General features: G+C 39.8%; 2 protein-coding genes across 4 annotated transcripts; both read left to right on the top strand.

Moving 5' to 3' along the window:
• The first annotated feature begins 1,862 nt into the window (after positions 1–1,862).
• lcat (lecithin-cholesterol acyltransferase) lies at positions 1,863–12,656 on the top strand. Of its 3 annotated transcripts, none has more exons than XM_078168192.1 (8): positions 1,863–1,974; positions 2,450–2,700; positions 7,480–7,636; positions 7,771–7,886; positions 8,155–8,250; positions 10,563–10,787; positions 10,956–11,151; positions 11,313–12,656. In XM_078168192.1, the coding sequence occupies exons 2-8, from the start codon at positions 2,550–2,552 to the stop codon at positions 11,674–11,676; spliced, it is 1,305 nt and encodes a 434-aa protein (XP_078024318.1). In that variant the 5' UTR covers positions 1,863–1,974; positions 2,450–2,549; the 3' UTR covers positions 11,677–12,656. The 3 variants fall into 3 exon arrangements, with proteins under 3 accessions (XP_078024318.1, XP_078024317.1, XP_033489950.1); XM_078168191.1 differs by having other exon boundaries at positions 1,896–1,974; positions 2,447–2,700; XM_033634059.2 differs by lacking the exon at positions 1,863–1,974 and having other exon boundaries at positions 2,091–2,700.
• Positions 12,657–12,761: 105 nt separating this feature from the next.
• pla2g15 (phospholipase A2, group XV) lies at positions 12,762–27,637 on the top strand. The gene is made up of 7 exons (XM_033635376.2): positions 12,762–13,098; positions 16,089–16,245; positions 20,238–20,356; positions 20,555–20,653; positions 21,297–21,521; positions 23,189–23,301; positions 24,674–27,637. The coding sequence occupies exons 1-7, from the start codon at positions 12,948–12,950 to the stop codon at positions 25,073–25,075; spliced, it is 1,266 nt and encodes a 421-aa protein (XP_033491267.2). The 5' UTR covers positions 12,762–12,947; the 3' UTR covers positions 25,076–27,637.
• The last annotated feature ends 335 nt before the right edge of the window (positions 27,638–27,972 follow it).

Genomic DNA, 27,972 nt, shown 5'->3' with positions numbered 1-27,972 from the left:
AAAGGACAGAAAGATCGTCATCTTCTTCAAGTCTCCTGCAGACATTACAGGAGGGAGAGTTGTCTTTTGGTAAAAATCAATCACAAGCAAAAAAAAAAAAAAAAAATTAAAAAATTAAAAAATCCTTTATCTTCTGAATGAGATCATGTGACTTACGGGTAATTTTTCACATTAATATTTACAACATTGCATCACAATACAGCAAATAACAGGTCATAAATGAACCATGATATGGGTCTCATTTCACCATCTGGTTGGGAGAGGACTATATTAGGACTGAATAACAGCTGTGGAAATTGTAATGTGTTGAGGGCTTGTGAGAAAAGCCAGTATATAAAATTAAACTTCCCTTTTTGATCCAGTTTACACATTAACTCATTTCTAAATATGCTGCCCAAAGAGTATTTTGTATCCTATGTTTTAGTTATTGTTACATCTCTAAGACAAACTGAGTGACGAAATGCAAAAGGAAGATATGTTGATAGATTTAAACAACAGAAAATGTCCTTTTAAAGTGTTTTCACAACATTGTATTTTTCAAATCCATTTAAGTCGATTTTTAGCCTCCATTGAGGGAAAGGGTGATATAAGTGCCTGCATGGTAAACACAGCCAAGTGTTTTCACTTTACCAGATAAGTCCTGTTGTTCTTCTGTCAGCCAAGGCTATATCTGACATCATAGTGCACCATGCACATCACCAAGGGTGTCTCTTTGTAGTTCCATTACATTTTTTTGTGGTTGTTTTGTGTCTCTTTGTAGTTTCTTTGCATCTCTTTGTGGTCGTTTGGTGTTTCTTTGAGGTCATTTTGTGTCTCTTCTTAGTCATTTTGTGTCTTTATGGAGTTTCTTTGCATTTCTTTGTGGTCATTTTGTCTCTTTTTTGCCATTTTGTGACTGTTTTTAGTAGTTTTGTGTCTCTTTGTAGTTCTTTTATGTGTCTTTGTGGTCTTTTTAAGTCTCTTCCTGCTTGGTACATGTTAATTTACAAAAGCCTGAGGGGGGGCTTACACTTTGGGCCTCTGGGCCTGGGCCTGATTGACCCATTCAGTAATCAATCCATGCATTCAATAACCAAAGGCTACAGAGAATATTCTAAATATTTATTTATACTATGTACCATTTAAAAACGTGTATTATGCTTTAGGAATCTGTGTATGTTCTAGGTCTATTTCCAGGCCAAACATCATTAGGAACATCTACCATAAACATTATCGTATTTATGATAGAATGGGATAAGTTCCAGGGGGAAAGATGTTAGGCAATGATCATGTGACCTACTTACCGTGTCCAAACATGTCCGTAAGTTAATGTCCTGTAGTAACCTCACATACAGCAGTTTTACTATCGCGTATGGCTGTGAGTGGCTGCGTGCACGTGAGACGCGCAGGAAGTAAATAGAGTGCATCATGGTCACATTCAGTTGAAGTAGCAGATAATAAATGTTTTAACGGAACTTACATGCAATGTTTTTTTTCTGCCAGGAACCTCGTGAAACAAAAATAAATATATATAAAAACAAATAAATAAGTAGATAATAAATAACTGATTATAATAGGAGAAGCAGTTGCTGTGCTAATGAAGCCTGTAGCGCTGTCGCCACTCTGTACCCATGGTAACAGCAAAGCATGATGTCGTTTTAACATGCTGCGTTACAGTACTGTCTCAAATGTTGTAATTTAAATTTCAGGTTTCAACTTTCTACCAAATTGGGCTATGCAGATTAAAATAAAGTATGTACGTTGGTTTGTGAAACAAGATTAGAAAAGTCAAAGTGTTATTGTATATTATAATGACATGATAACTTAGACTTGGCCCAGAAAAGTTTTATAGTGGTGGAGTTTACAAGGACAGTGAATGCAGCACCGGTTGACGGGAATCAGTCTGACCGGAGACTCAGCTGGACTCTGCGGAGTGTGAAGTGGAGTGAGGTGAAGTGAAGTGAAGTGAAGAGAGGGGGGAGCTCTGCCTCTGAAGTAAGTTATCTCATGTAAATGTTTTACTACAGAATTTAAAGTCTGTTTTAATAAACTTAAACTGTACGGTATGTCTTCAGCGTTCATTTAAAGCGAAACGTTAGCGAAAGACACTCCTAACTGCTGGATATTGATTCAAGAGAAAAATATAAGCTTCTTAAATTCAACTTGGTTTTCTAGAGACATGTTTGGGCCACAATGATGCTCTCCGGTCAAAGCTCTTTGTCAATCATTTACATTCTGTTGTGTAAATAAATACGTGTGACTGGGACGAATCAATAGGGCAACGGGTAAACTGTAGCCTACACGTTTCATCTGTCCCCGTGCCTGCCTGCCTGAGGCTTCCATCCGTGTGTGCGGCGCGCGTGGGCTTATTGCACTTTGATTAATCATCTTTAGAGTAAACACGGTGCCTCAGGGTAGTTTGATAGTTTTACAGTTGTCCAGGTAATGTAACGGTTTCTCCCTCCAGCAGCACACACACACACTCACACACACACACACACACACACACACACATACACACACACACCGAGACAAAGCCCTGTGCAGCACCACAGCTGTCTGAGAGAACCATGGGATCCGCAGGACACCTCTGCTCGGTGCTGCTGGTTGTAGTTCTGCTGGGGCTGCAGCACTCCTCAGCTTTCTGGATCATCAACATTGTCTTCCCGCCCAACGCCAAAGCCAGAGTACCAAGCAACAGCACTCCACCACTCATTATAGGTAAGCCTCGGAGGTGTTATGGTTAATTTAGTCTTAGACTACCTGTGCAGTTCTGGATATCCAGAATGTAAAAATCTGTCTTTAAGGACCACAGCTTGATTACCTAGTGGGAAAAGCAGGCAACAGGGGTCCTTTTAGATCCATGCAAAGTGTATGTCATGTGATTTGTGCTAATTTAATTGAAAAATCACCACTAAATTGCAGTTCTAACTGACATACTGAGGACCTTAATGTTGACCTTGCTTTATTTTCTCATCTTGAGGTCATGTGTCAAGTATAAATCCTTAATTTTGGCTCTGTACATACTTGTTGGATATACCTAAATAAGGTATTAAGGTATTACAAACCTGATGGTAGGAGAAACAAGGGGTTAATAAAGGCCAAGCAGCTTAATTTTCCATCTATCTACCTACCTATCTATCTATCTATCTATCTATCTGTCTATCTATCTGACTGTGTGTATATTGATGTCTTGTAAACTGTACTCTGTACATTTGACCCTGCCTATTTAACTGTTTGTGTCCTTCTTATCTCGCTCATACTCAGGCTTTTTAGACACAAAGGGCCAAAACGTGATCGAGCTGTCATGCTCATTACCAGCTCTCTATACTTCAGCTGCAGGGGTTTCACTCTGTATGGTGTTGTAAAGGCCATGAATTTGGCTCTTAACCAACTTTTGGTCAAGACACATAATGTATGTCCCTCTGACCTTTTCTTCCTCTCAGACATTACACTTTTAGGAGCGTTAGGGAAGGGTTTCTTTACAACTTTGTCGCGATGATGCTTAAAGCCTCATTAGATAAGAGCAATGTTTCTGTAAAGTAAGCTGGCACCAGACGTCTATATGATGTCAGAAAGACGTTGCACTCTTACGACGGACAGACGTTAAATCTTGTTTGGAATGAAAATCATGTTGATGATATTTTAAATGTCCAACGATGTTAGAATTTCACGTTGTGTGGATGTTAACGTTATATTTTGCGCATGTTGGGTTACTACTAAAAGTCGATATTCTAAGTCAAGATGACGTTGATATGAGATGTTTGGAAGACATTGGATTTTGGGTACTTTACACAGATAAACTTTGACTATGGCTTAGATCAAACTTCGATAGACTTCTAAATTCATCTTTTGCACAAAACTGTCCGTAGTAGAGTAACAAGGACTAATTAGTTATGAAGTCGGGTAAATTAAGACGTTTTTTCTAACTCCAAAACAGCTGAAGCAACTGCGTCAAACTGCTCAGTTCCCATCACTCTGGCAAAAAATGTAGCAGTTACACAATAGTTACTGTAAAGATTTAGAGAAGAGTTCCCCAACACCTCTTACTGTGATGTAGCAGGACTCAGTACTTCTGCTAACTCTTCATTCAGGCTCAGGACAGTTTTCTCAGGTAAATGAAAATGACAGAAAACGATCCAGTTCAGCCGAACTCTTCTTGATGAGGTAGCATATGGTTTTCTGTCTGTATTTGATTGCAATGTGTTGCGAACAGATGAATCTTGAATGTTTTCTGCTTCTGGTAAGTGGATAGATATTGCTGTAGTGTCACCGTGACTGTAAGGACATCAGTATGAAAAAGGTGTGACACATAGTTGTATAAGTGTGTGAGCAACTCTCATAATACAGGAAAATCTGTTAGTGTTATTAAGCTGTAAAATGACTACATAATATTAAATTGTCACCAAATAGCACTTTGTCTGTGACATCAAAAGACAGTAAAAGAATGTATTATAGCCCCTTGATTGTGATGTAGTGTAGTAAAAACATCTTCTTCACCTTATACACATAGTGTATTAGGTGTTATAGGAAGTTTCAAGCAGAATTTTATGCGTCCCTCTTTGCTGTCATCATGCAACTCAGTATGTTTGACACTGACTCTGTGTGCAAAGTATCACATTAGTCACAGATTAAACTAATTTGTTATTCAAGACAGTAGGTTTTTGTGTACGCTGCCATTACCAGGAATCAGATTCTGTTGTCCGTTTTAAGATTACGCTGCAGGACATTTTCACTTCCCACTGCTTATGACTCTTTGTTTGTAGTCAAAAGGTCATTGTCCAAACTGGGATCCATGCAGCTGCAGAGGAGCTCCGAGCTGAGGGTTTCCACATTTTGAACAGTTGAGAAATCACTTGCAAATAAATATCTGACAAAACACAGAGAAAGCCCACTGCTTAGTCAGCACAAACATTTTACTATGCACATTTTTTTTAATCCACTGTGCAGTAATGTCACGCATTCTGCAAGATACTGTGAAAAAAATGTACAGTGCAGGTGTCATGGTGAATATTGGCCTGCATCTTTAGATATAGTTTGTTGCATTTCACAGTTCAAAACAGGTAGGTTGAAGGAACAGACGGCGAGCTTCAGTAACATAACGCTGATTCTAAAAGACAAAAGACAGGCAACAAAAACTAAAGGGAGCATGCTGAGGTAAAATTAAAGTACAAATGAAAAAAACATGAAAACTAAATTTAGAACAAACCAGAATGACATAATGAACACAGAGAGGAAATCCAGACAAGGGACATGAGCCAGGAATGCAGACAATCTGACACTGGGTATGTTTGCATGCACACTAATATTCCACTATTATTCAGAATATGACAATATTTTTAATTTAATGAAACCATATTATGTGTGGATATTCCGAAATAAGACTTAGATTTAAAATTACATGTGGGATATGCTGGTATTATTGTTGGTTTTAACTGTAAAGTTGTGTACAGCGCATTTGCATCTCAGTTGTTTTTTTTAAAGATATTTTTTGGGGCTTTTAAGCCTTTAATGGATAGGACAGACAAGTATGAAGGGGTAGAGAGAGGGAGAAACATGCAGCAAAGGGCCACAGGCTGGAGTCGAACCCGGACCGCTGCGGCAACAGCCTTGTACATGGGGCGCCTGCTCTACCACTAAGCCACCAGTGCCCCAGTTGGGGTTTTTAGCTCAGTTTACCACATGCAGCATCTTGCCTTCTTACGGTCAGCTCTGATATATTTTACACAAATACACTAGCCATCAGTATGCAAGGCTGGGGTGGAGATACATGCCCAAAAGAAAAGCCCACATTTCTGGTCAGAAGGAGAAACACACCTGTTTTAAACGACATGAAAGACTTGGACATCATCAAGTTTTTGTATATGCCCAAATATCAAAAGACTGTCAGAGGTGAAAAACTTTGAAAAAATCCCAGCACAAGTAACAGCTGTCCCTTTTGTCCATAATTTGAAATGATAAAAAACATGTTAGTGTACATTAGTTGGATTAAGCACCTGCATGTATACAGGAATATTAATTTAATATTACTTTCCATTGACCACATAAGCAGCTTAGTGGGAATGATGTGTTTTTAGGAGTAATGGCAAGATTCTGAATATTTTGTGCATGCAAACACAGTCAATAAATCAGGGAAAACATAGACGTAATACAAGAGAGACAGGTGACAGCAAGGCTAATGAGAGACAGGTGAAACAAATCAGCCTGGGGCAATCAGTCACAAAGGCAGGAAGTAAAACAAGACATGACACATGAGGAGTGAGCTTTAAAATAAAACTAACTACAACTAAAAACCCACACAGTTATGTCATGGAGTGTTCCAAAGGGAACAAAGATCAGATTGTATGTCATTCATTTATATATCCTACCTGCGGAGCTGTCCCAAACCTTTTTGAGTTGAGTTTAAATTGTAGTCCCTCCCAATTGTTTCTCTCTTATACAGTGTAAGGTGCAAATAAGACCATTCAATTACAAGTGAGCTAGTGACTCCTAAAAATGAGGCAAAGTCTACTTGTGACCCTTGTCACAGCTTGCATGTGTTTACCAAAGAGTGATTTTCCCCTTTAAACTTTTCAGTTTAAAGACTTGTTAGAGGCCTGAAGAGGAATACATCTGCAATATTTCACAAAAGAACACACATTCTAGAGTCCAAACATGTATTTGAATTAATGTAGCAAAACAATGTCTTCTTTTCCTATTTCAATAAACATCTTGTGACACCCCAGATTAATCTTGAGATCCATTGCCACTCCCAAGTCGGGAACCACTGCCCTACAGTATCAAGGCATTCTCATCCCAGGTTTTAAAATACAGATGCTCCCAGGCAAGGGCGTAGGTTTCGTTTCAACTTTGGGGGCTCACACATATGAAAGGGGGGGTTTGGAGTCCTCCCCCAGGAAACTGTGAGCGTCAAGCGCTTCATTTTCTGCCTTGATTCATTTTTCTGCACTACTTTATGTGAAAATGTCATTGATTAGAATTAAAGTGTAATTTCCAGGTTATATTTAGTTTCCCCTGCATCCCAGGTCATCAAATACCGATACTTTCTCATGCCCCATCTGTATGTGATGCACAGCTGTCTCCCGGGTGAAACTCCTAACATGTGGTTAAAGTTGTCAGATGGTCACGGTTGGGTTTATACAACAACTTATATTTAGAAAAAACATCATGTTTTGTGTTAAAATATGTATGTAACGTTTTGCTGATGCATCACGAGTAAAGTAAGTGCATGACAGAGAGATGTAAATTGCATAACTTTACATTAAAACAGCACTGACTATTGGATTTACATATCAGTGGATGGGTTTATATTGTAGTAAAGCACAGTCAGTCTCAAAGAGACGCCAAAGGGTGCCCACAGTGTCAGTGTTATACGCTGAGGTGCGTGAGAAAGTGTCAGTTTTTGACGACCTGGGAATGAGAACAGGTTGACAGTATACTGAACCTTTCAGTGCTAACCTTGCCATGTGATTCACTAATGTGATGTGTATGTGTGTCCAGTGCCAGGGAACTTGGGGAACCGTCTGGAAGCTAAAATAGACAAGCCGACATTGGTCCACTGGTTGTGCTACAAGAAAACCGAACACTGGTTCCCCCTGTGGATTGACCTCAACATGTTCATGCCTATAGGTGTAGACTGCTGGATTGATAACATTAGGTAACACTGACTGACCTGCCTTCTCCTGTGTTACATATGACACAAACACAATATTTTTGTTCCCTTTCAGAAATGATTAGAGTCACATTTGTGTTTTTGCCCGACTAGACTGACATAACATTTGCGTGTCCCAGACTTGTTTACAACAGGACGACTCGGCTATCATCCAACTCACCAGGGGTGCAGGTGCGGGTGCCAGGTTTTGGGCAGACATATCCCATTGAGTTTCTTGACAATAACAAACTGGCTGGTGAGAAAAATACATCTGAACTGGTGGATTGGGGGTTTGAAGATCCTGCAACCTTTTCATGCTTTTCTTTGTCGAGTGATACAGAAATGTTAAAATATTTAATGAAAGCAATGACACCGAGAAATTTGTTGTATAGATCAGTCCTTAATTCCTACATGATGTCTTAATTAAAAAATATCTTGCATGCACTTGTAGCTCAGCCACTTTCTACCAAGTAAAGTTGATTGAGACATCTAGTATTGATTGAGTCTGCTGTTGTTTTTTGCAGGTTATTTTTACACCATGGTGCAACATTTGGTCAACGTGGGATACATCCGCAATGAGACAGTCCGAGGAGCGCCGTATGATTGGAGATATGCTCCTAGTAAGGAGCAAATCTACACATGCACCCTCACACACACTCTGACTGTAACTGGTTGGTTGAACGAGCTTTGTGCAGTACATCTAGCATGTGTTGGCTTGGAAGAATAAAAGTACGTCAGCAAGGGAAAAGGAGCCTGCAGACCAACTCAGCTTGTCTTTTTAAAGTGATAATGTCCTATGTAGTTTGTATTTGGGCTCACTTTCCCTAAATGGGTGGAACTACAGAATTAAGTGAAAACATTAGATGAGAGAACAAAAATACATGAGACAATTAAAGGCCTCTTTCATACAGAACTGATTAAAGCTCACTGATTGATATTATTGATATTAAAGCTGCAGCAGTAGATTTTTTGGCCAACAGGGGGCAGCAGAACAAGCTCTAAACACAACATTGACATACTGTATTATAACTTTATAAAGTTAAGGGCTTGATAAACCACGTGCATATGCACAATAGAGCACATATCATTTGAGCTGTAAATGTAATTTCCAGCTCTACATTCAGAGCTAACTTGGTACAGCTGCAGACTCATGGATTGACAGTAAGACCAATCGACACTTTTCTCATGCTCCCATGTCACGGTCTATGTGTGCCTCACATATGTTGTCTGAGGCAGTGAAAACAAATTTATAACTGCCAACATGACAGACCAAAAAGAGGACACTGACAGCACATGGAGTGGAGCGCAAGAGCAGCGCCATAAAACACTGCAGTCAAGCCCACCAGGGCCGCAGCACCACGGTGAAGTTAGTTTTGAGTTGGATACTCGACAGACATTCACTCCAACTTAAAAAATGTCAGTGAATCACCCACCCGTGAATTTTGAAGCCTTTGTGTGTCTTAAAAAAGGTGCTAACAAGTGGCTAAATTAGACTACAGAGCGCCATCATGCTGAACCTGACTTTACAGACTTTTTGTGGTGGTAATTTGTATAGCCTAACCTAACCTAAGCTTTTCACTTGGTCCTTAGGTCAAGACAAAACCCTCTATTGTATGGTTCCATCAGAGAACCAACTTTTTGGTTCTGAAACCAATTTATTTTGGGTCGAAATGCTCGGAACAGTTCGAAATTAAGTGCAGGAACTGAAATGAAACTGGCTCCATGGTGGTGGAAACCTCCCAGCCCCTCCTTTTAACTGCTGGGGCATGATTTATGCATCATCAGTGTATTAGCCTATTGTTTAAATAATACAGTGCTAATGTGTTTTCAATGCCTTCATGCTGACTTGATTATACTTAATTGGTCTCATGTAGCACACTTACTTTCATTATTAATGTGTAGTTCATTTATTTTGCATAAGTATTTTAATAGAAAATAATGGTAGTTTTATTAATAACTTCCATGTAATATGACCCAGTGACCAGTGAAACTTAATATTTAAATGTATCACTACAATGGATACACCTCCTCATATGGGATTTTAGTGCTGTAGTGCTGAAAGCTGATGTAATCATGGGAAGTTGGTAATTGAAGTGTAGAGGTCAATATTTAGTCTGTAATATTTATTTATTCATCATATGAATAAATATTCATACAAAATAGAAGAAAATAAGTCACCAAAGAAGCCCTAATATGATTTCAAAAAAGATTTCTGTATTAGGCTTGCTGAGAAGCATTTGAAGTCGTTTCGCTGTATATTACTGTAATTTTGGTCAGATGCAGCTGTGAAGAAGTGTGGATAAGGAAGAACAAATACGCTGCAGTAAAAAAGAATTTGGTGCATGTAAAAATATTTTTTGTGCGTGATTTAGAAAAATATAATATATATTTAGAGCCCTGAAGTTATTGTGATGTTATTGTCATGTTAGCAACCTGTTTCTTATGTAAACATCCAGCAATCACAGAGCAACATTAGCTTTCCAACCAAGTCTTAAATTCTTTCTCTCTTGACCTTGTCTAACTCCTGAAGAAAATGTATGATGCTTTAGCAGCTAAATGCTTCACGATATTCACCAGCTCATCACTAATGTTGTCTGTCTGTCTGCCTTTTGGTGCTGGGAAGGTAACGAACAGTGGGTTTATCAGAAAACAATTGTCTGTTGTGACTGAAAACAAAGTTGATTAGGGTGGTGAGACTGGACCAAAACACTAAAGCTGTGTTCAGTAAAAGCAAAACAATGAGCTGTGAGACCTTTCACATAACAAACTGTCATCTGATGCAGTAAAAGACTGATTAGTGCAGATTTAATAGGTATTGAAACAACTCTATGTAGTGTGAAAGAGGTCAAACCCACAGGGAACTATCAACCTAACTCAACTCTTCTTAGTTTTTTAGCCCGTTTTAGCTCATTGTGTTGTTTCCCTCCTGCAGATGAGAATGAAGAGTATTTTGTAAGGCTGCGGGACCTGACTGAGGAGATGTACGACCAGTACCAGGAGCCTGTCTACCTGCTGGGACACAGCATGGGCAGCCACTACGTCCTCTACTTCCTCAACCACCAGCCTCAGGCATGGAAGGACAAATACATCAGAGGCTTCATTTCTCTGGCAGCTCCATGGGGGGGTGCTGTTAAACCACTTAGAGTCCTGACATCAGGTAATGACTAAGTACCGAAAATACAATACAATACAGGCAGTGCTACTTTGTGAAACATTAAAATATCTAATTATTTCATTTTTGAACCTGTACATTCTCGCTTCTCATATTGCACCTGTAACTGTGATTTAAAACCCTCCCATATTTTTGACTTGCTGTTCACTGCAGGTGAAAACGATGGCATCCCGATGATTTCCACCATCAAGATCCGCGAGGAGCAGAGGATGACAACAACTAATCCCTGGATGCTGCCGTCTGAGGATGTCTGGCCAAAGGACCACGTCTTCATCTCCACACCAACTGTTAACTACACCCACCAGGACTACCAGCGCCTCTTCACAGACATCGATTATGAGGATGGCTGGTAACTAACAGCTTTAATGTTACTATACAGCCATGATGAGCCAAAACATGTATCATTATCCACCTCAATTTTAAGTGTATTCATTCCTGATTATCTCACTATGGACAACCATGTCATCCTTGTATTATTTTACAATCACATTATCCTCTTGTTGGTTCCAGGCACATGTGGGAGGACACCAAGAATCTTACTAGTGATCTCCACCCACCTGGTGTGGAGGTGTGGTGCATGTATGGTGTGGGGCTTCCAACTCCCGTGACATACATTTACGACGAGGAGTTTCCCAACTCAGACCCAGTGGACTTTGTTTACGCCGACGGGGATGACACAGTGGACAGCTTCAGCATGAGTCTTTGCAAACGCTGGGTGGGACAGCAGGACAAGCCCGTCCATGTCACAGAGTTTCGAGGGCTGGCCCACCTGGACATAGTGTTCCACGAGAGGGTGCTCAACCTAATCCAGCAAATCCTGGAGGGCAAATCAGAGACACCCAAAGAGATTGACATCCGATTTGAACCCATATAGCAGACAGCAGCATTTAAGAGTTTAAAAAACAAAAACACATGGAGTGCTGGATTTGTATATTGCTGACTTTTGAGTCTGTTCAAGTGTCAAGCAAGAAACACATTCCACATAAGTCCAACCTTTATCAACACCCCGCCAAACCCACTTCCAAACCAATCTGGACCTGCAAGTAATCTAACCCTGAATGAATTGTAGCTGAAAACCACGTCAGAATGTAAAACAAATCGAAATATAAAACCATTTTGATGCCTGTGTTTTGTGTTTCAGTGGAACTTTTCTCAGTGCCATCATTTCCTTTTTCAGTGACATATTTAATTATCAGTGCCAAAGCTTACCGTCACTGTTCTAGCTCCACAGGTTTGACCCTAATCTGTATATGTCTATATCCAAGCTGTGTAGTTTGTTGTCTTCCTTATGTTTGCTGGTGATCGACTTACAATAATTACAAACGTAGTATTAGGGATTTTTAGGATGGTTCATTTAATGTTGTAGTCTGTGCACAGTCTATTCAGGCAACTGGAATTCCTGTTACATAGATCTGTACAAAAATAGACAAACCTGCTTTGTTTACTTTTGATGGGTGATTAATGACTCATCACATCAGTATTATGTCTTAAGTGCACACACACACACACACACACACACACACAATGATATATTTGTCATTTTATATGGGTAGCTAGAGTGTGACTAATAATTAGATTAAAGATTATTATAGGTTATAGTGACCTCACCAATAGCCTGTTTTTATTGTGTATGATGTGACTGTAATATTCCTTAGGATTTATATATGTTTAGACAGACTTATATGTGTAAAATCTATTTTTAAAATTATGATAAGATCATTTTTTTTCCTCAGGCTCATATACTTATAGTAGCTTATACACAGATATTAAAGTAATGATGTGAATGTACACTGTTTTGAATACTTGCCAACGGTGGTTGTTTCCACTTATAATAAAGAATCTAATTTCACAAAAGTCACGTGTGCCAAATCATTAGTTCAGATCCAGTACAAATGTTTAACTTTAGCTCTCCTGTCCGTCGGACTACATCTGCGGTCGATGACTTTTGACTTGATTGCTGCTGGAGTTGCGTTGCCGGGTGAATTGCTCTGTCATCAGGACCTCGTGATCACCACCTTCTTCCCTGATCGGGCACATTGTGATAGATCTTGTCTGAAGGCTCTTAATATCAAACCACCACCCCTGCAGAGCTGCACACCGAGGAGGCGACCATCATGCGCTCTTGGCTATGAGACATCAGGAGCCATGGCGGCTTGGCACCGGATAACCGCCCTCTCTTCGCTGCTCCAAGTCGGTTTGTTATTGTTGCTGTTGTCGGCTCGGAGCAGCGGGAGACCGTTGGAGAAATGTCCCGGCGACAAGCCTTGTCAGCTAGCGAAACCTCCCGTGGTCCTCAGTAAGTGTTGTCTTCAGTGTTTCCAGTCTTGTTCAGCTCACTGTCTGTTGCTAAACAATTGCGCAACTCACTGCCATCCTCAACAGCTAGCTACGGAGGGCGATATTCAAGATAGGCCAAACTCCATTCAAAATATCATCAATTTAAGCTCTTCCTTGCTTCTCTCAAATGTTTTATGAAGCTTAAAGTGTATTTCAACACCTTTAAAATTACTGTTTGGCAGTCTTCAATTCGGCTAGCAAATATTTATGTAATTTAATATATACGTCGTGTAAATTTAAACTTTTGTTAATGTTTGGCCTGTTGGTCTCATTATCTTCCTCCAGCATAATACCCAACGACTCATCGAAGAGAGCCGGGTTATATGTCGCATTTTATTTGAAGAAGAGCAGTTTTGAGTATTACGTTTGTGCTGTATCGAACATAAGTTCCGGTCGATCCCGAAAATGTGTGAAGTCATCGTTTGTTGGGGATTTAATTTCGCTTTTAAGGAAGGCGTTTTACGTTGCTATATTCGCGAACGGAGTTTGGCTGTGTATTGTAAGGGAAAAGAACTCGGTTATCGCCGATGATTAGCAGAAAAAGAACGTAATACCACACCAGTGTTGGTATGCATTTGTGAGATTGGTAAACATTTAAACCGTTTTGTCCTTATACATCCTGTACATTGTGTTCTTGTGCTCAGTGAGGGCAGTTTACGGTTGATTGTTTACAGTCCGAGCTGGACTCTGGTCATATGACTGAGCTGGAACACAGCATGACTCTCAGCACTGCAGCCTATCAGCTCCTCAGGAGACTGAGGGAGGTCTGCATGCCTAGACCTTTCTAGACTCTGTTTAATCATACAATAATGTGTGTCACTTTTATGTATATTTCAAATCATAACCCAGGTTTACAGCCCCTGTCATGTACATGTCTTCCCCCTCCACTCAGTTATTGAAAGGGTCTTGGGTTCAGAGGAATCTTATCTGTGTTTGGCTAAATTACAACCACAGCCTCTGTCTGCCTACATATGTGTGTGATAAGAGCCTGTGTAGCTATTTGACCTACAGTGATCCCTTGCTGTTTTATTTGTGCTTGTGGTTTAACAGCCATTGTGTCCATGCATGTAGTATGTATGTGTTTATACCAATAATAGTAATAATTGTGAAGGTAAAGGTGACTTATCTCCCTCAGAATGACTATTTGTATATCACTTAGTCATGTAAGACAATGGATTGGTGTTATAAAACACACATCAATGTGGCATTAGGAAAACATGTTTCCTTACTTTCCATCTATCTTCAGTTAGATGCTACTGTCCTGTGATTTATTTTATTAATAGTACAGTAGGAGCAAACAGCTATTGCACAAACCTTTAAATGACTATTGACACTCAAACTGATCCCTCCAAAGAACCACAAACAGTACAACATGACAGTTCTAGACGAAAGCCTGTGTTTAGTTTCTGTAATTGTGTGTTAAACGGACAGTGAGGCAACCAGTAGGGCCTGTTCATCTAATTTGTAAGTGCGACAGAATGCAAAACTAGCAGCTGAAGGAGGCAGAAACACAGACCATTCACTAATTCAGAACTCACTGTTAGAGAATACAATCTGAAGCAACACATTTTCTAAGCTGTGACTGTTACTGCAAACATGGAGCCATAGTAGTGGATAAACATGCTGGCTCATTCTGAGATTTGGTGCTGTTTTATCAAAAGAAAAGCTCAAATGAAAACATTTCTGAAAAAAATAACACTTAGACAAAATATTGTTGAGTGAGTTTTCATTTTGACAGTGCTGACTATGTGATTTCAAGAAATATTACCTCAGGTTATCTACCATTTATTTCCATAAACATCAGACAAATTATACCTTTTTCCTTTTTTCTTTTCTTTTTTTTTGGCATTTAGACACATTTTTACAAAATTCTGTCTAAACATGTTGGGCAATCTTTACAGTTGAACAAACGTTGATGAGGCTAAAAGGTATAATTAGTTTCACAGGCCCTTAAAACAAGTCAGTGATGTTAAAAATTTCCACTAGCTGTCAGTCTTTTTTTGAAGTTTTTTTTAAAATTGTATGCATTTACTGTATGACATCCATCATGAGAAATTGCCTCGCACATGAGCATACATTGTTTTAAGGTTGTCAAAAGTATCGATATTTGGACACGTTTTTGATTTGTGTGTAAAACAATACAGTCTCCGTTAATTTTACACTTACGAAGGTACCAATCTAAATAAACAAAACAGAACAGATCTACAATTAGATTTTCAACCTAAGGCTGCACAGATGAAACATTCGGAAAGAAAATCAGATGGTCTTCAACTTGCATTTGAAAAAAATATCCTTTTTTATGTGCCTGGGACGTTTTTTGCGCTTGTATTGAAAGAGGTATTGAATAGGGGTGTGTATTGGCAAGAATCTAGGGATACAATACATATCACGATACAGAGATGAAAAGAAAAGAATCTAATTTATGGAAAACTCATGGTATAAAGAACACTCCATGCTGTTATAGGTATATAACCTGTGTAAACAGTGTATTTTCATACTGTCAGAACTAGTGGTTGGAGGGTTAAATACAACACACAAAATAACCACTGCCAGAAATGTTTGCATTAAAACTACTGATTAAATATCAATATAGTACTTTTGAGAATCGATATAGTATTGCAAAACGAAATATTGCAATATTTCAACGTATCGATATTTTCTTACACCACTAGTATAGGATATCATTTTTTTGTACTAGTATGTATCAAACTTCAAAAATCTGGTAACATGACAACCATATTGCTTTGGGCTGTTATGCAACTTTTTATTCATTGGATTAAAATGTGCTATATCGGGATAGGTATCGTTATCGGGATATGAAATGACCTATATCGGGATATGAGATTTTGGTCATATCGCCCAGCCCTAGTCATCAGTTATTTAGGACAATCTTGCTGTGACAGTGATGAAGCTGATATGCAACTCATTGCTACTGTGGCTTCATTGCAGTTCCAGGGGATTTAGGAAACCAGTTGGAGGCGAAGCTGGATAAACCCAGTGTGGTCCATTACATCTGCTACAAAAAGACTGACACCTTCTTCACTCTGTGGCTCAACCTGGAGCTGCTGGTCCCTGTGGCCATAGACTGCTGGATAGACAACATAAGGTATGACCTGGGTCTTTCTGTTCATGTTCAGACAATGATAAAACAATAAATAGACTTGCACCGATTAAAATTTTTTGGGCCGATCCCGATTTCCAATTTGCAGAGTGTTTGGACCGATGTCATTTTTTTCAAACCACTTTACAGCACACAAGATATTGCAATATTTTCTGTCTTTCCTTTTATTAGAACATTTTAACCAAGATACAATCAGCTTTTCAATAATCATCTCAAACAAACAAACAAAAACAGTGACACAGGTTAAGAAACATTTTCCTTTTTGCTCAGATATTACTTCAGGTACAGTATTAAAGTAAATAAGTAAAAAGACAAACATAAATAAAAATAATAATTCTTGGTGTAGAGCATTTGTGGGTAATTTCTTGAATAGACAAAAAAGTAAAAATATCTCCTGTGGAAAATTCTTTGGGAGGCACCCGCCAGTAAGCACGCGGACACGCGCAACTTCGGCATGCGGACACACGCCTTGTCAGTTTCAAGCGGCACAGTGCAGCAGTAAGTTTAACACGGACAATTAACAACTTTCTCCTTCTCTCCTTCACGATGTCAATCATGCGGCGGGCGGAAATTTGACCAGCGTTTTAAATCGGCATATTTTAGACTGACCGGCCGGTCACAGGTCATGGCCGATCACGTGAAAACCGGCCCGATTCCGAGCACTGCCGATTAATCGGTGCAAGTCTAAAAAATACTGTTTGTTAGTGATAAATTCATCCACCTCAGCAAAATGCACAAGATGTTCTTGTTTTTGTCATGTCTTTCTCATTTAATGACATCAGAACAGCAAGGAAATCTGATGTTGTCGTTTCTTTCAGCTTTTACCCCTATCTTATTTTATCTGAAGAGATCGTGAAAATTACATTTTAAAATTAGCTGTTAATATGTGGTGATCAGTGTTATATTTTTCTGTGGTATAGGTGTGCAAATATGTTAAACAAACCTTGCTCTTTTTGCGGGGGGACGTTAGTGAAAACATGCTGTAGTACAAATTCCAAACTACAGATTCCTGGAGGTGCTGTTGATAGGATGACGGGTGTAGGTAGACGGGGTCGTTGACCTGGTCAACTTTGTGTTAACCATTATCAACCTACATTGGATAAACTAACCTTTGAACCATTTGTTAATCAACATGGTATGGGAGGACACACGAGGGTGAGATAGAATAGATCTCCATCAGCATCAACTGAAAAACCCTTCGAGGTCAGGTATTGAGTCAGCCTGTGTTTTAGCCATTCAGCTTCTCGTGTCATATGATTGTTGGTGTTTTATTGGAACAAGGAAATAGATATTATATTAATTTGTCATTTTTTTATTCATTTTGACATGAGACATGTGAGCTCCAATAAGAACTGTCGTGATGGAATTAAAAAGACATTTTGCATTAATGTTGAGTTATTGTTGCAGTCCCTGTGCTTAGGAAGTGCTTTTACTTATCCAGGCTAATGTGATATCAGCCAGATAAAATGCTTCTGTTACTTCTCATCTGTGTAACTCTAAACTGACAGCCTCTTAAACTGCAGTTAGAGGACTCATTTGATAATCTTGGACTACGTTATCTTGACTAATGACGTGCTTTTATTGTGAAATGCAGATAACTGATATAACTGGCTGATCATATGATTACACTCATGTGACTTGCTGTCATGGCACTGTGGTTATAAACAAGACAGTTAACCAAAAGCTCAGGAGTCACCTTACACTTATGTTTGGGCGTAAAGCCAGCTCATGTGACTTCAGCTGAACAATGGCCACTATGAACACAAGTGGCATTCACAGGATAATGGTAAATGCAAATAGAGGACAGTCATTAAGTCAGCAAACTCTCAGCCTCAGTAGTGTAGATTATTCAGCAACTTATTATGTAAAGATTGCTAATTTTGTACATGTACATGTTGGATTTGTCAACCGAAACCCACTAATGAAGGGATCCATCATGTGTTAATGGATTTTGTGACTCCTATTCTGCTTTACAAAGGCAAAAGACCTCAACTCACCAGAGTGCAGAACAGAGAAAATATACTTCAGAATTGTTTTGGTGTCCAGTTAAATGAACTGTAGGCATAATATTGGAACTCTGGCAATTCTTTGCTTTTTACAAATATTTAGTAACATAAAAATGCTTGACTTTTGACCCCTATTACAAACTTAAGGTACTCTGCCTTTGCACTGTATGCAGATTAATAAGGGCATCAACTTCCATTTGATCTCTCACTTTGTTGTTGATTACAGTAAACAATATACTTTATGATAATAACAATGACGTAGATAGAATCTAGTGGTATATCAGGAAACTAACCAGGTAATATAATATGTTTAAGACTGTAACAGTAATGCTCTGTTCCATTTACCTTGTAAGTCGAAGGTCGGAGCTGGGAATGACATCACTACCGCGTTGATTGCGTTGCAGTTTAACAAGTTGGGAAAACCAATACCACTTGATAAAAATGCATTACACATAACACTGTAGCAGCATGTCTACAGGTTGGTCAGAACTATGTGTGTACGACTGTTGTAATGAGACACAAATAAGACAGAAGTGCTAATAAACAGTATGTTACTGTGGCTTTTACTGCTGTTGATGCACAGAGCAGCCATATCAGATTTCGAGGTCAGGGTTGGTGAACCTTCTCCAGTTTTCAAAGTAGGAAATCCCGCTTCAGGGAGCATTCCAAGTTGAAATTTCCAACAGGGAACTCGGAAATACCGACTTCCCATCACAGATGGAAAGCATCATAACTTCATTCTAAGCACAACAAAGCAAAGTCAGAGAACGTTGAGTGGAGTTATGGGATTTTGTCCTGTTTTCTCCAGAACTTATAAACAACAGAGGACACAGGACATTTGTCCACCTGACAGAGAAGGTCCTTATTATTCCAAAAATACAGTGAAGGTCTTTTGCCTCTGTACAGCAGTATTATTCTTGTTTTGTTTTTTTTTGCAGGAGAATCATGCTCTACATTTTGAAATTGCAGTTCTCATAATTTGGGGGCTTTGGGGAATGTAAACAGGAAGTTAAATGTTGCCTTGGAGTCAGACAACTGTCACTGGATTACTTTGATACTGAAGAAAACTGATAAACGTGATATGATTCTTAGGCAAGTTCCACAGTTGTAAAGAGCGTCTTTTCTCTGTCATTGTGGGAAGTGGATGTACGTATATTCACGATGATCAGTGGATCTCTTGGAAGTGTAGAATCTTTAAACATGTGTATCATGTCTGTGTGACTTGACCGAGTTATAATTTTGTGTAGGAGGACAGATTTTGACACAAATTGCGGCTTCAGCATCTTTTCTCCTCCTCCTCCCAAACCCAAACTCATGAAATAATCCGAACCTAGACTACTTGAACGACAGAGCCTCTGTGTGTGTTACATGAGTCATGCTACAGGTTTGTACATGTTAAGCTGAGTCAGGCTAAATGGACACAGCACAGGTGTTAGTATCTGAGTCACTGATTGACAGCTTTAGTCAGATAACTTAAATAATTCAGGTAAATGAGGGCAGGACTCAGAGTTTTAACAATCATAAGTTAAACTAAAATAATGTTAATTAGAATTTGCACTTCCAAAAAAAAAAAATCAAGAAACAGTTAGAGCGATTATCTAGCATCGCTAGATAGATTTACAGCCTTTGAAAAATCTGAATTTGATTTTAGTTTGAAAATATCTTCTGCTAATGTTTGCTTCTGCCAAACCTAGATGTCCTCTCGTACGAGTTTTAGAATTAGGGAAGTTGATGTCACACAAAACTAACAAGGTGTTGGAGCGATGGCGATTTAAAATGGGAAGTGTTTCTGTCACCTTTAATAAGATGTATTTGCGTGTGTGTGTGGTTTACTGCAGATACAGAACTGACACTGATCAAATTCTCCGTGTGTGTGTGTGTGTGTGTGTGTGTGTGTGTGTGTGTGTGTGTGTTTGTGTGTGTGTGTGTGTGTGTGTGTGTGTGTGTGTGCATGTGTGCTTGCGTGCGCAGGCTGATCTACAACAGCACCACACACAGCACCACGTCCCCTCCGGGCGTGGACATCCGCGTCCCAGGGTTCGGACAGACGTATTCACTTGAGTATCTGGATCCCAGCAAACGCAGTGTGGGTGAGTTAAAGGCACCAAACCAAACAGTTCATTAGAGAAGTGAAAACTGGTCCAAATGTCCTCACTCTCAGGGCATAAATCCATCCTCACAAATACAGACGAACAAGAATGACATTGTTAGTTTTCTCTCTGGGTATGAGACTGAAATGTATGATGCTTTATTTTTTTTGTTTGCTTGTGTGTGTGTGTGTTTCCTAGGCATGTACTTCTTCACTATAGTGCAGGCGCTGGTGGAGTGGGGCTACACCAGAGATGATGATGTCAGAGGAGCTCCCTATGATTGGAGGAAAGCTCCCAGTAAGCAACCATAGACATACACTTACATTCATCCCCTGAGCTGTTATCCTAACTGATCAATGATGACCTATAAAACCCAAAATACACCTTTTCATTCTTATGGTTTTCATGATTTACGTAGCACTTGTGTAGCTGCTCTTCACGAGGACTGAAATATAAGTACACAAAACATATTAGCTGGTGTTTGGAGAGCCGGTCTGTGCTTTGTTTGTCAAAGCAATTGGAACATTTACGACATGGGACACACAGAAAGAGTTATGGTGCGTCAGCAGAACTTCCTGAACCATAACTCTAAACTTTTTAAATAAAAAATATCTTGTAGAAGTAATCCATTGTGCTGTGTGTAATCCACACAACACAATACCCGAGTAGGCATTAACATGTTTGTTTATTTTGAAAGAGGAAAGTCAGAATAAAAAGGGACACATAGCATGGGTAGGTGTGGGAAATGTTCCCCATCAGACCACATATTTCAGCTGGTGCACTCGCTTGAGAGCTCATCTCTTCAAACCAGGAAGCAATCAGACCGTATTATCTTGGAGTTGCCGCAACCTAATAATGGAATTTCAGGGAAACTCACAGCTGGGCCAGTGGGGGAAGTTTGTTTACTAATTTTCTCCATTGTTCTTTTGTCCTCTCTCAGATGAGAATAAAGAGTATTTCCAGAGGCTGCAGGACATGATTGAAGAGATGGCGGAGAAGGCTGGCGGGCCCGTGGTGCTCATTGCTCACAGCATGGGCAACATGTACACCTTGTACTTCCTCAACCAGCAGCCACAGGCCTGGAAAGACAGATACATCAAAGCTTTCATCGCTCTGGGACCGCCATGGGCAGGGGTGGCCAAGACCCTCCGCGTGGTCACCTCTGGTAAAAGATGGAAGCTGTATTATGGAAACAGTTTTAGCGTGTATATGTTCGGGGTCAAAGCCTGTATTATGTTTTGTTGTAGCTGTCTAGAGAAATCCAGAATGAAAAGAGTAAAGAAGACCACATGATAAGAACTATGATATTACAAAAAGAAAAACAAAGAGATAACGTTGAATCAGATAAGGAATTTCCAGCACAATTTCACCTGCTTCTAAGGTGCATGAAGAAGGGAAAAGTCTGAAGAGGTAAAACTGCAGTATACAGAAAAAATTTATTGTTAGACCAACACGTTTCAGCTTGTGGCCTCTATGGATAACCCAGATGAAGGCTACAAGCTGAGGCGTGTTGGTCTACCAATAAAAGATAAACCTAATGCTTGCTTTTTGATGGCAACCTATAATTTAGGCATCAATCTTGAGGTGGTAGGACTGACTTGTGACTTAATCAAGAGACAAATGTTCCATCCTCTTAAGACATCATAGATATGTTTCATTTGTCCAGATAAATATCTGCTGTTGTCTGAGGCGGTCAGTGCTTGGAAACAAAACTGAAATGCCAAATCTAATAGTTATTTCTGAGCAGCTACGGCTGAATGGTCCCCTGAGACCAACTCGCTAATGCTAGTTAACTGGGACAAAGATGCCTCTCTAACCTCAATCGCTTTTCGCCATTAAAAATTTAGTTTAATGGTGTCATGTTACATCCTTACTGGGCAGTGAAGTCCCTCAAATCTTAAGACGTGACCAATGAGTGCAGTTTGAAATGATATGATAGGAAAGGCCTGTGGAATAACCCCAATAAGCAATTGTTCTCATCACTCTTTGTTCCACTGTTGCATTACTTCATAACTGCTCAGACCAAATTGCATAAAGGACAGTTACATCAGATCCTGTATGTTGGTAAATGTTTCCCTGCCCCACTTGACCTGTAACTGACACACAAATGATTAAAGATCCTCTTTAGGAACTGATTAAACCCTTAGAAACACATTTGCAGTCATCAAAATTACACATGACATCCCTTCCCTTACACTTCTGTACTTTTGTAAGGTGACCTTGAGTGCCATGAAAGGCACCCTTAAATAAAATGTATTATTATTATTATTATTATTGTTATTATTATTATTCATATCTTAAAATGCAGCTCTAAGCCTTTGCCTCATTTAGTATTCCTAAAGTTATGAATACGCAAATTAGCCCCACCCCTCAGACGCTTGACTGCAGCTGGAGCGTACCTGCTCATCACTTCAACTTCTGCCTGTAGACAGTAATAGATAACATGAGTCTTTAGCTTGTCTACTTATCAAACCGCTAATAGTGCTGCTAATGTTAGCTAAACCTTGTCCGCGATCACCATCCCTGACAAAGTGAAGTGAAATTGCAACTGAACTTGCAAAATATGACACGTAGCAACACCTGGGTTCCCCACATTTCACTGTTGCATTATGGAAAGCCCAAAGTTGTTGCTATTGGTTCCCTAGGTTTGTGACATAACAAACCTTGGACGTCTGACTCTGTATTCTTGAGACACTGCAGGTCTGAGGAGAAAATGTTTTTGTTTTAAAGAAGTCACACAATGAAACTCACCTTGTTGATTTTGGGTCTGTGGCTGAAAATACTCTGCTCAGTTTTACTTCTCTGTCACTGGTTTCTTTTCTCTGCCTACAGGTGACAATAACCGCATCCCTGTGATCAGCCCATTGAAGATTCGCTCCCAACAACGCACTGCTGTCTCCACCTCCTGGCTGCTCCCCTACGCCCACTCCTGGCCCAAAGATCAGGTCTGTGTGTGGTGGACAGGCGTTCATCGTTTTCTTTCCCACCAGGGAGGCTCAAATTTTCTCTGTCTTTCTTTGTCACATTTAGTTTCCGTCTTCCTCTGTTCTGTCTTTTGCCAACCTCCCCTGGCTTCAAAAGGGTTCAGTATCTGTCGTCAATGGAAATTTCCAAAACAAGATGTCGACTTGAAACTGTATGGGTTACTTCTTCTTCTTTTTTTTTTTTTTACAGTATTAATTAGTAGTAATAACCCACAGAGCCCTGTAACACTGTAGCTCCCATAGACTGTACATAAAAAAGGAGTTTCTGATTACTCCCACTGTACAAAAATGAAGCCAAAATATCTCATTATGGCTGCTGCCATCTTGTGCTGGTGATATCATTTGGCGTCAGAGTTTGCACGATAGTGATTTTTGCAGTATTAAGTTACAGCCCATGTACTCATCGGACCAATTGCAAGCACATCGACTGTCGATCGTGACGTCAAACCCCCTTTTTTATAACATCAAATAACTAATTAACCAAACTTATCAGGAAAACTAACAACTTAAAAACACACAGTAGCGTGGTAAGAACTAACTAAAATGACAGAAACCATCTTTGGGAAAGATTTATTTGACGTGTACTTTGGTTTTGGCCTGTGTCCCATCCATTAACATGGAGGAGGTGACCTATACTGCAGCCAGCCACCAGGGGGCGTTTGAGATGTTTTGGCTTCACTTTTAGGGAGCTATCTTGTTGTCCATTTTTATTATACAGTCTCTGGTAGCTCCCCTTAGCTCTAGGAAGTGTTTTAGCATCTTGTAGCTAATTTTTTTTTAGTTTTTCAGAGAACAATCTTAACTCATCAACCTTCTTACAAGCTGCAGCAGGCAACTTTATTCCAGTAGAAAAGCTCTGATAAACCCATCAAACAGCACACTGACAAAGTTAGCATCTAGCCAATGTAAAAAGTGCAGCATTTAGCATCTAAATGGAAAGATATTTCCCTCAAGATTTGGTGGAAACAAAAATAGAGCTAAAAGAAGAATGATTTTTGCACAAGTAGACAAAAGCACTTCTTGTATGTTAGCCTGTGCTCATTTGGCAGTTACTACTGATAATGGGATGATATTGTCACAGAAGCGTAGTTCCCACCCTCTGGTTTCCCCCCAGGTTAACAGTGTTAACTCTGCTAGCATTGTTGCCATTGTTAGCTCTATTTATTGAGTTAGCACTGTTAGCTGCTAGCCACTGGCTCAGCCACTTCCATGTTGAGAACCATGTGGAGACAATCCTGCCCCAGACTCTGAACTTTGGAAATGCTCTGAATGTCACACTCAGCTCCTTTTAGCATTTGGTAGAAGTAACAACATTTTCTCCATCCACCAACAGGTCTTGGTGCAGACGCCCACCGCCAACTACACTGTGCTGGACTACAAGCGTTTCTACACAGACATTGGTTTTGAGGATGGCTGGCTGATGCGGCAGGACACGGAACCGCTGGTGGCTGACCTCACTCCCCCCGGCGTGGCCGTCCACTGCCTGTACGGCAGCGGCGTCCCGACGTCACAGGCCTTCCAGTACTCTGACAAGTTCCCCGACGTGGAGCCCACGGTGGTGTACGGTGAAGGTGACGGGACGGTGAACCTAAATAGCGCCATCCAGTGCAGTCGGTGGGTGGGAAAGCAAAAACAGCCTGTGAAGTTACAAGAGCTTCCGGGGAACGAACATGTGAACATGTTGTTGAACTTCACGACCGTGGCTTACATCAAGACTGTGCTGTTCTCCCCCTGACGCTGGCAGAAACTGAGGCTGATGGCTTTGCGTACACACACACACCCATACACACACACGCAGAGCCATATGAAGGACAGACACAGACTTGCTCATCTCGCCTGTCTCTCTGAACATTGACTGCCAAATTACTCCTCTGTACATGCCACATTGCTCAAGAAGAAAGTATTGACATTTTGTAAAACAACTGCAGGATTAAACTAATTTTAAATTAATTTTATAGCTGTAATTATATAACTTACGTTAATGTCAGGTTGTTTACTGTTGAGTAAGCCTACATACAGTGACTTTTTTTATTGGTCCCAGCTTTTAAAGAACCCCAGATTTTACCTACTAAATCTGCGTTATTCTGATAAAGGACACGCTTATGTTTAAATCTAAAACCAGGGATATACTATACTGTGCCACTTTCCAGAGATATTAATCAAAGTCAGATCTTTTTATTAATGTTGTGAAAGAGATTTCTGAACTCCTTTGACTCTAATGTTGTTGGGCTAAGCACATGCTGTTTTTGTATCTTCCTCAGTGCAACAGGTCACATGTTTCAGTGTTTGGTAAATGTTCAAAACCAAAACAACTTGCTACATTTTTTTGTCTTTTGATTTCTAGTGATCCTTTTGTTGATCTTTTGGGGGGTTTTTGCATGCAGCCAAGCTACATGTCCCTGATGGTCTGAGGGCTTTATTTTTTGTGTCATTCATATTACATGACTTGTGTGCCGAAGGACTGGAACCACACCTGGGAAGCATAGATGTTTATTTTAGTCACACTGAAGCCACTCAAAGAAAATTTAAAAAGATTAAATGGTTTTAGACAAAAACACCTCAACTCAGAGTCCACTTACCAGATTTTTCAGGAGCTTTTATCACATCTCACGCTGTTAATGAATGAAAGGAGTCGCCTTTACTCGTTGATGAAGACTGGAGGAGCGGAGATACAGTTGAAAGCTCCAGGAAATAGAGTCTTGATTTGTTTTGCATAAAAAAAGACTCAAATATTAAAGTGGAACTCTGGTATTTTTCCAACCTGCACCCTATTTTTCCATGTTTTTGTGTCTGAGTAACTTATGAGAACAACGATTTTTGAATTTGTCCAGTATTGAGCGAGATTGCTGCAGCCAGCAGCAGCGAAACAGGCTACAATATAGCCAGCGTCAGGGTAGGTGCATCTCGCCAGCTGACGTCTATTAAAAGAGTTAGTGTTTTTTATCACTAATAGGCTCAGATTGTTATTAAGAGTGTGTGACATCATTACAGAGGGACGCTAAAGAGAGATGAAATGGTTTTCCGTAGCCTTTGCTTGTTCCAGTCTGTTTGGTGTCCGAGTCTCACCTTGAAATATTGCACTTTTTCATATTACAATACTCAGTCATGACACTGATAATCTTTAAGAGAAGAGTAAGATACACTCACACACTCCTCTCTCCAACTCTCATTCATGTTTCCACCGTTTTTTTCCTGCAACAAGTCACCTCTCGTGAGATGTCAGAACGAGACTTCTCCTGAAGCGAGACTTGGATGCAAAACAGACCAGAACAGGCAAAGAGTTGTAAGATTCTCATAGTAATACTTTAAATGTATGTAAATTAACAAGGTGCCCCTGCCTCGAGGGGTTACTTTGTAACTTGTTTCACCACTGGTAGCTGCAGCACTGTCTTTCCATATTGGACCAATGTCATTGTTCCCATGAGTCACTTAGACACAAGAACATGGAAAAAAAGGGTCTAGGTTAAAACAAACAAACCCAAACAAAATGGAGTTCCTGTTTAAACAAAAAGACTTCTCAAAAACTAAACTTGCCTTAAGGACTTATTACTAACTTTTTCCGGTGCTTTCACCTGCATCTCATGTTTGCTCAGTTGTCCTATCCAACGTCTCAGGCTTTAGGTCATGTGACGAAGCTTTGTCTGCTGGTGTCCAACATAAGATGTAGGTGAAAGCACTGGTTCTTACTTTGACAATCTACTGTTTCTGACGTCAAGAAAGAGCTTTCAAGCTAATTTTTCCATAAAATTTAAACAGAAACTCATTTTAAGTCCGGCTTTTGACTGCATCAGAAACAGCTTAATAGTAAAGATGGGCTGTTTTTTTTAAATGGTTTGAATTAGTGCTTGATCATTCACGCTTAACCTAAAATTAAATAACCTGCCATATAATGCTTTCTCTTCACTTCCCATGTCCTTTACAGTACATTTTAATAGTTCTATACAGATGTTTGTGCCCAGGTTTAGTTTGAACCAGGTGCATACACATATGGATTCACACAAGCACAAATGAGGGGACTTTTTTTGCTTGTTTGATGGTGTAAATCTGATGTTTACTTTACTGTTTATTATTTGTTATTTCCTCTTTCAGTTTCGACAGACTTGAAGAGTTCCAAGTGCAGAGTTTAAACCCGGACTCTTTGTCCTTGCTGACATACAGTCAAAGTCTCTCTGACCCGAGTGATTGTACTGTGCCAACCAAGATGATAAACTCTGAGTATCATATCTGCTGTGAACTATCATAAATGTGTGTCAAACATGTGCTGCCTTCTATAGAGTAAAATATTTCAAATATTGCATACAGCGTTGACTTTTCTTTGGACGGGAAACCCCGCCCTTTTCAATTAAAACACATTTTATTTTTATGCACTACGACTGTAGGGCCTTATGCTGGTAGATGAAATGAACACAACTAATTTTAAATGTGTTAAGTGATGACTATTGACAAGAAATGACCTCCACTCGCTGGGGTTTCAGTTCTGATAAAATCCACAACTTCCTCTCGATGAGGTGTTCACATGACACCCCTTAAAATGTGCAGCTTCTCACACATGCGTCTCTAAAGTCTCTAAAAGCTTGTTTCAGTCACACATTAACTTCTCTGTACCCTGATACCACCCCGCAGCACTGCAAC

The sequence above is a fragment of the Epinephelus lanceolatus genome, chromosome 5 (genome assembly GCF_041903045.1).
Source record: "Epinephelus lanceolatus isolate andai-2023 chromosome 5, ASM4190304v1, whole genome shotgun sequence".
In the NCBI taxonomy this organism is placed as follows: domain Eukaryota; kingdom Metazoa; phylum Chordata; class Actinopteri; order Perciformes; family Serranidae; genus Epinephelus; species Epinephelus lanceolatus.
The sequence above is the reverse complement of the archived record's forward strand: the minus strand, read 5'-3'. Positions and strand labels throughout refer to the sequence as shown.

What these genes read in the sequence shown, in the direction of transcription:
- lcat (XM_078168192.1), top strand. Translation starts at nt 2,550, where the DNA reads ATGGGATCCGCAGGACACCTCTGCTCGGTGCTGCTGGTTGTAGTTCTG. An exon ending in TGCTGGATTGATAACATTAG is followed by an intron (nt 7,637 to 7,770) that starts GTAACACTGACT and finishes TGCGTGTCCCAG; the next exon opens with ACTTGTTTACAACAGGACGA. An exon ending in ATCGATTATGAGGATGGCTG is followed by an intron (nt 11,152 to 11,312) that starts GTAACTAACAGC and finishes TGTTGGTTCCAG; the next exon opens with GCACATGTGGGAGGACACCA.
- pla2g15 (XM_033635376.2), top strand. Translation starts at nt 12,948, where the DNA reads ATGGCGGCTTGGCACCGGATAACCGCCCTCTCTTCGCTGCTCCAAGTC. An exon ending in GAAACCTCCCGTGGTCCTCA is followed by an intron (nt 13,099 to 16,088) that starts GTAAGTGTTGTC and finishes GCTTCATTGCAG; the next exon opens with TTCCAGGGGATTTAGGAAAC. An exon ending in TGCTGGATAGACAACATAAG is followed by an intron (nt 16,246 to 20,237) that starts GTATGACCTGGG and finishes TTGCGTGCGCAG; the next exon opens with GCTGATCTACAACAGCACCA.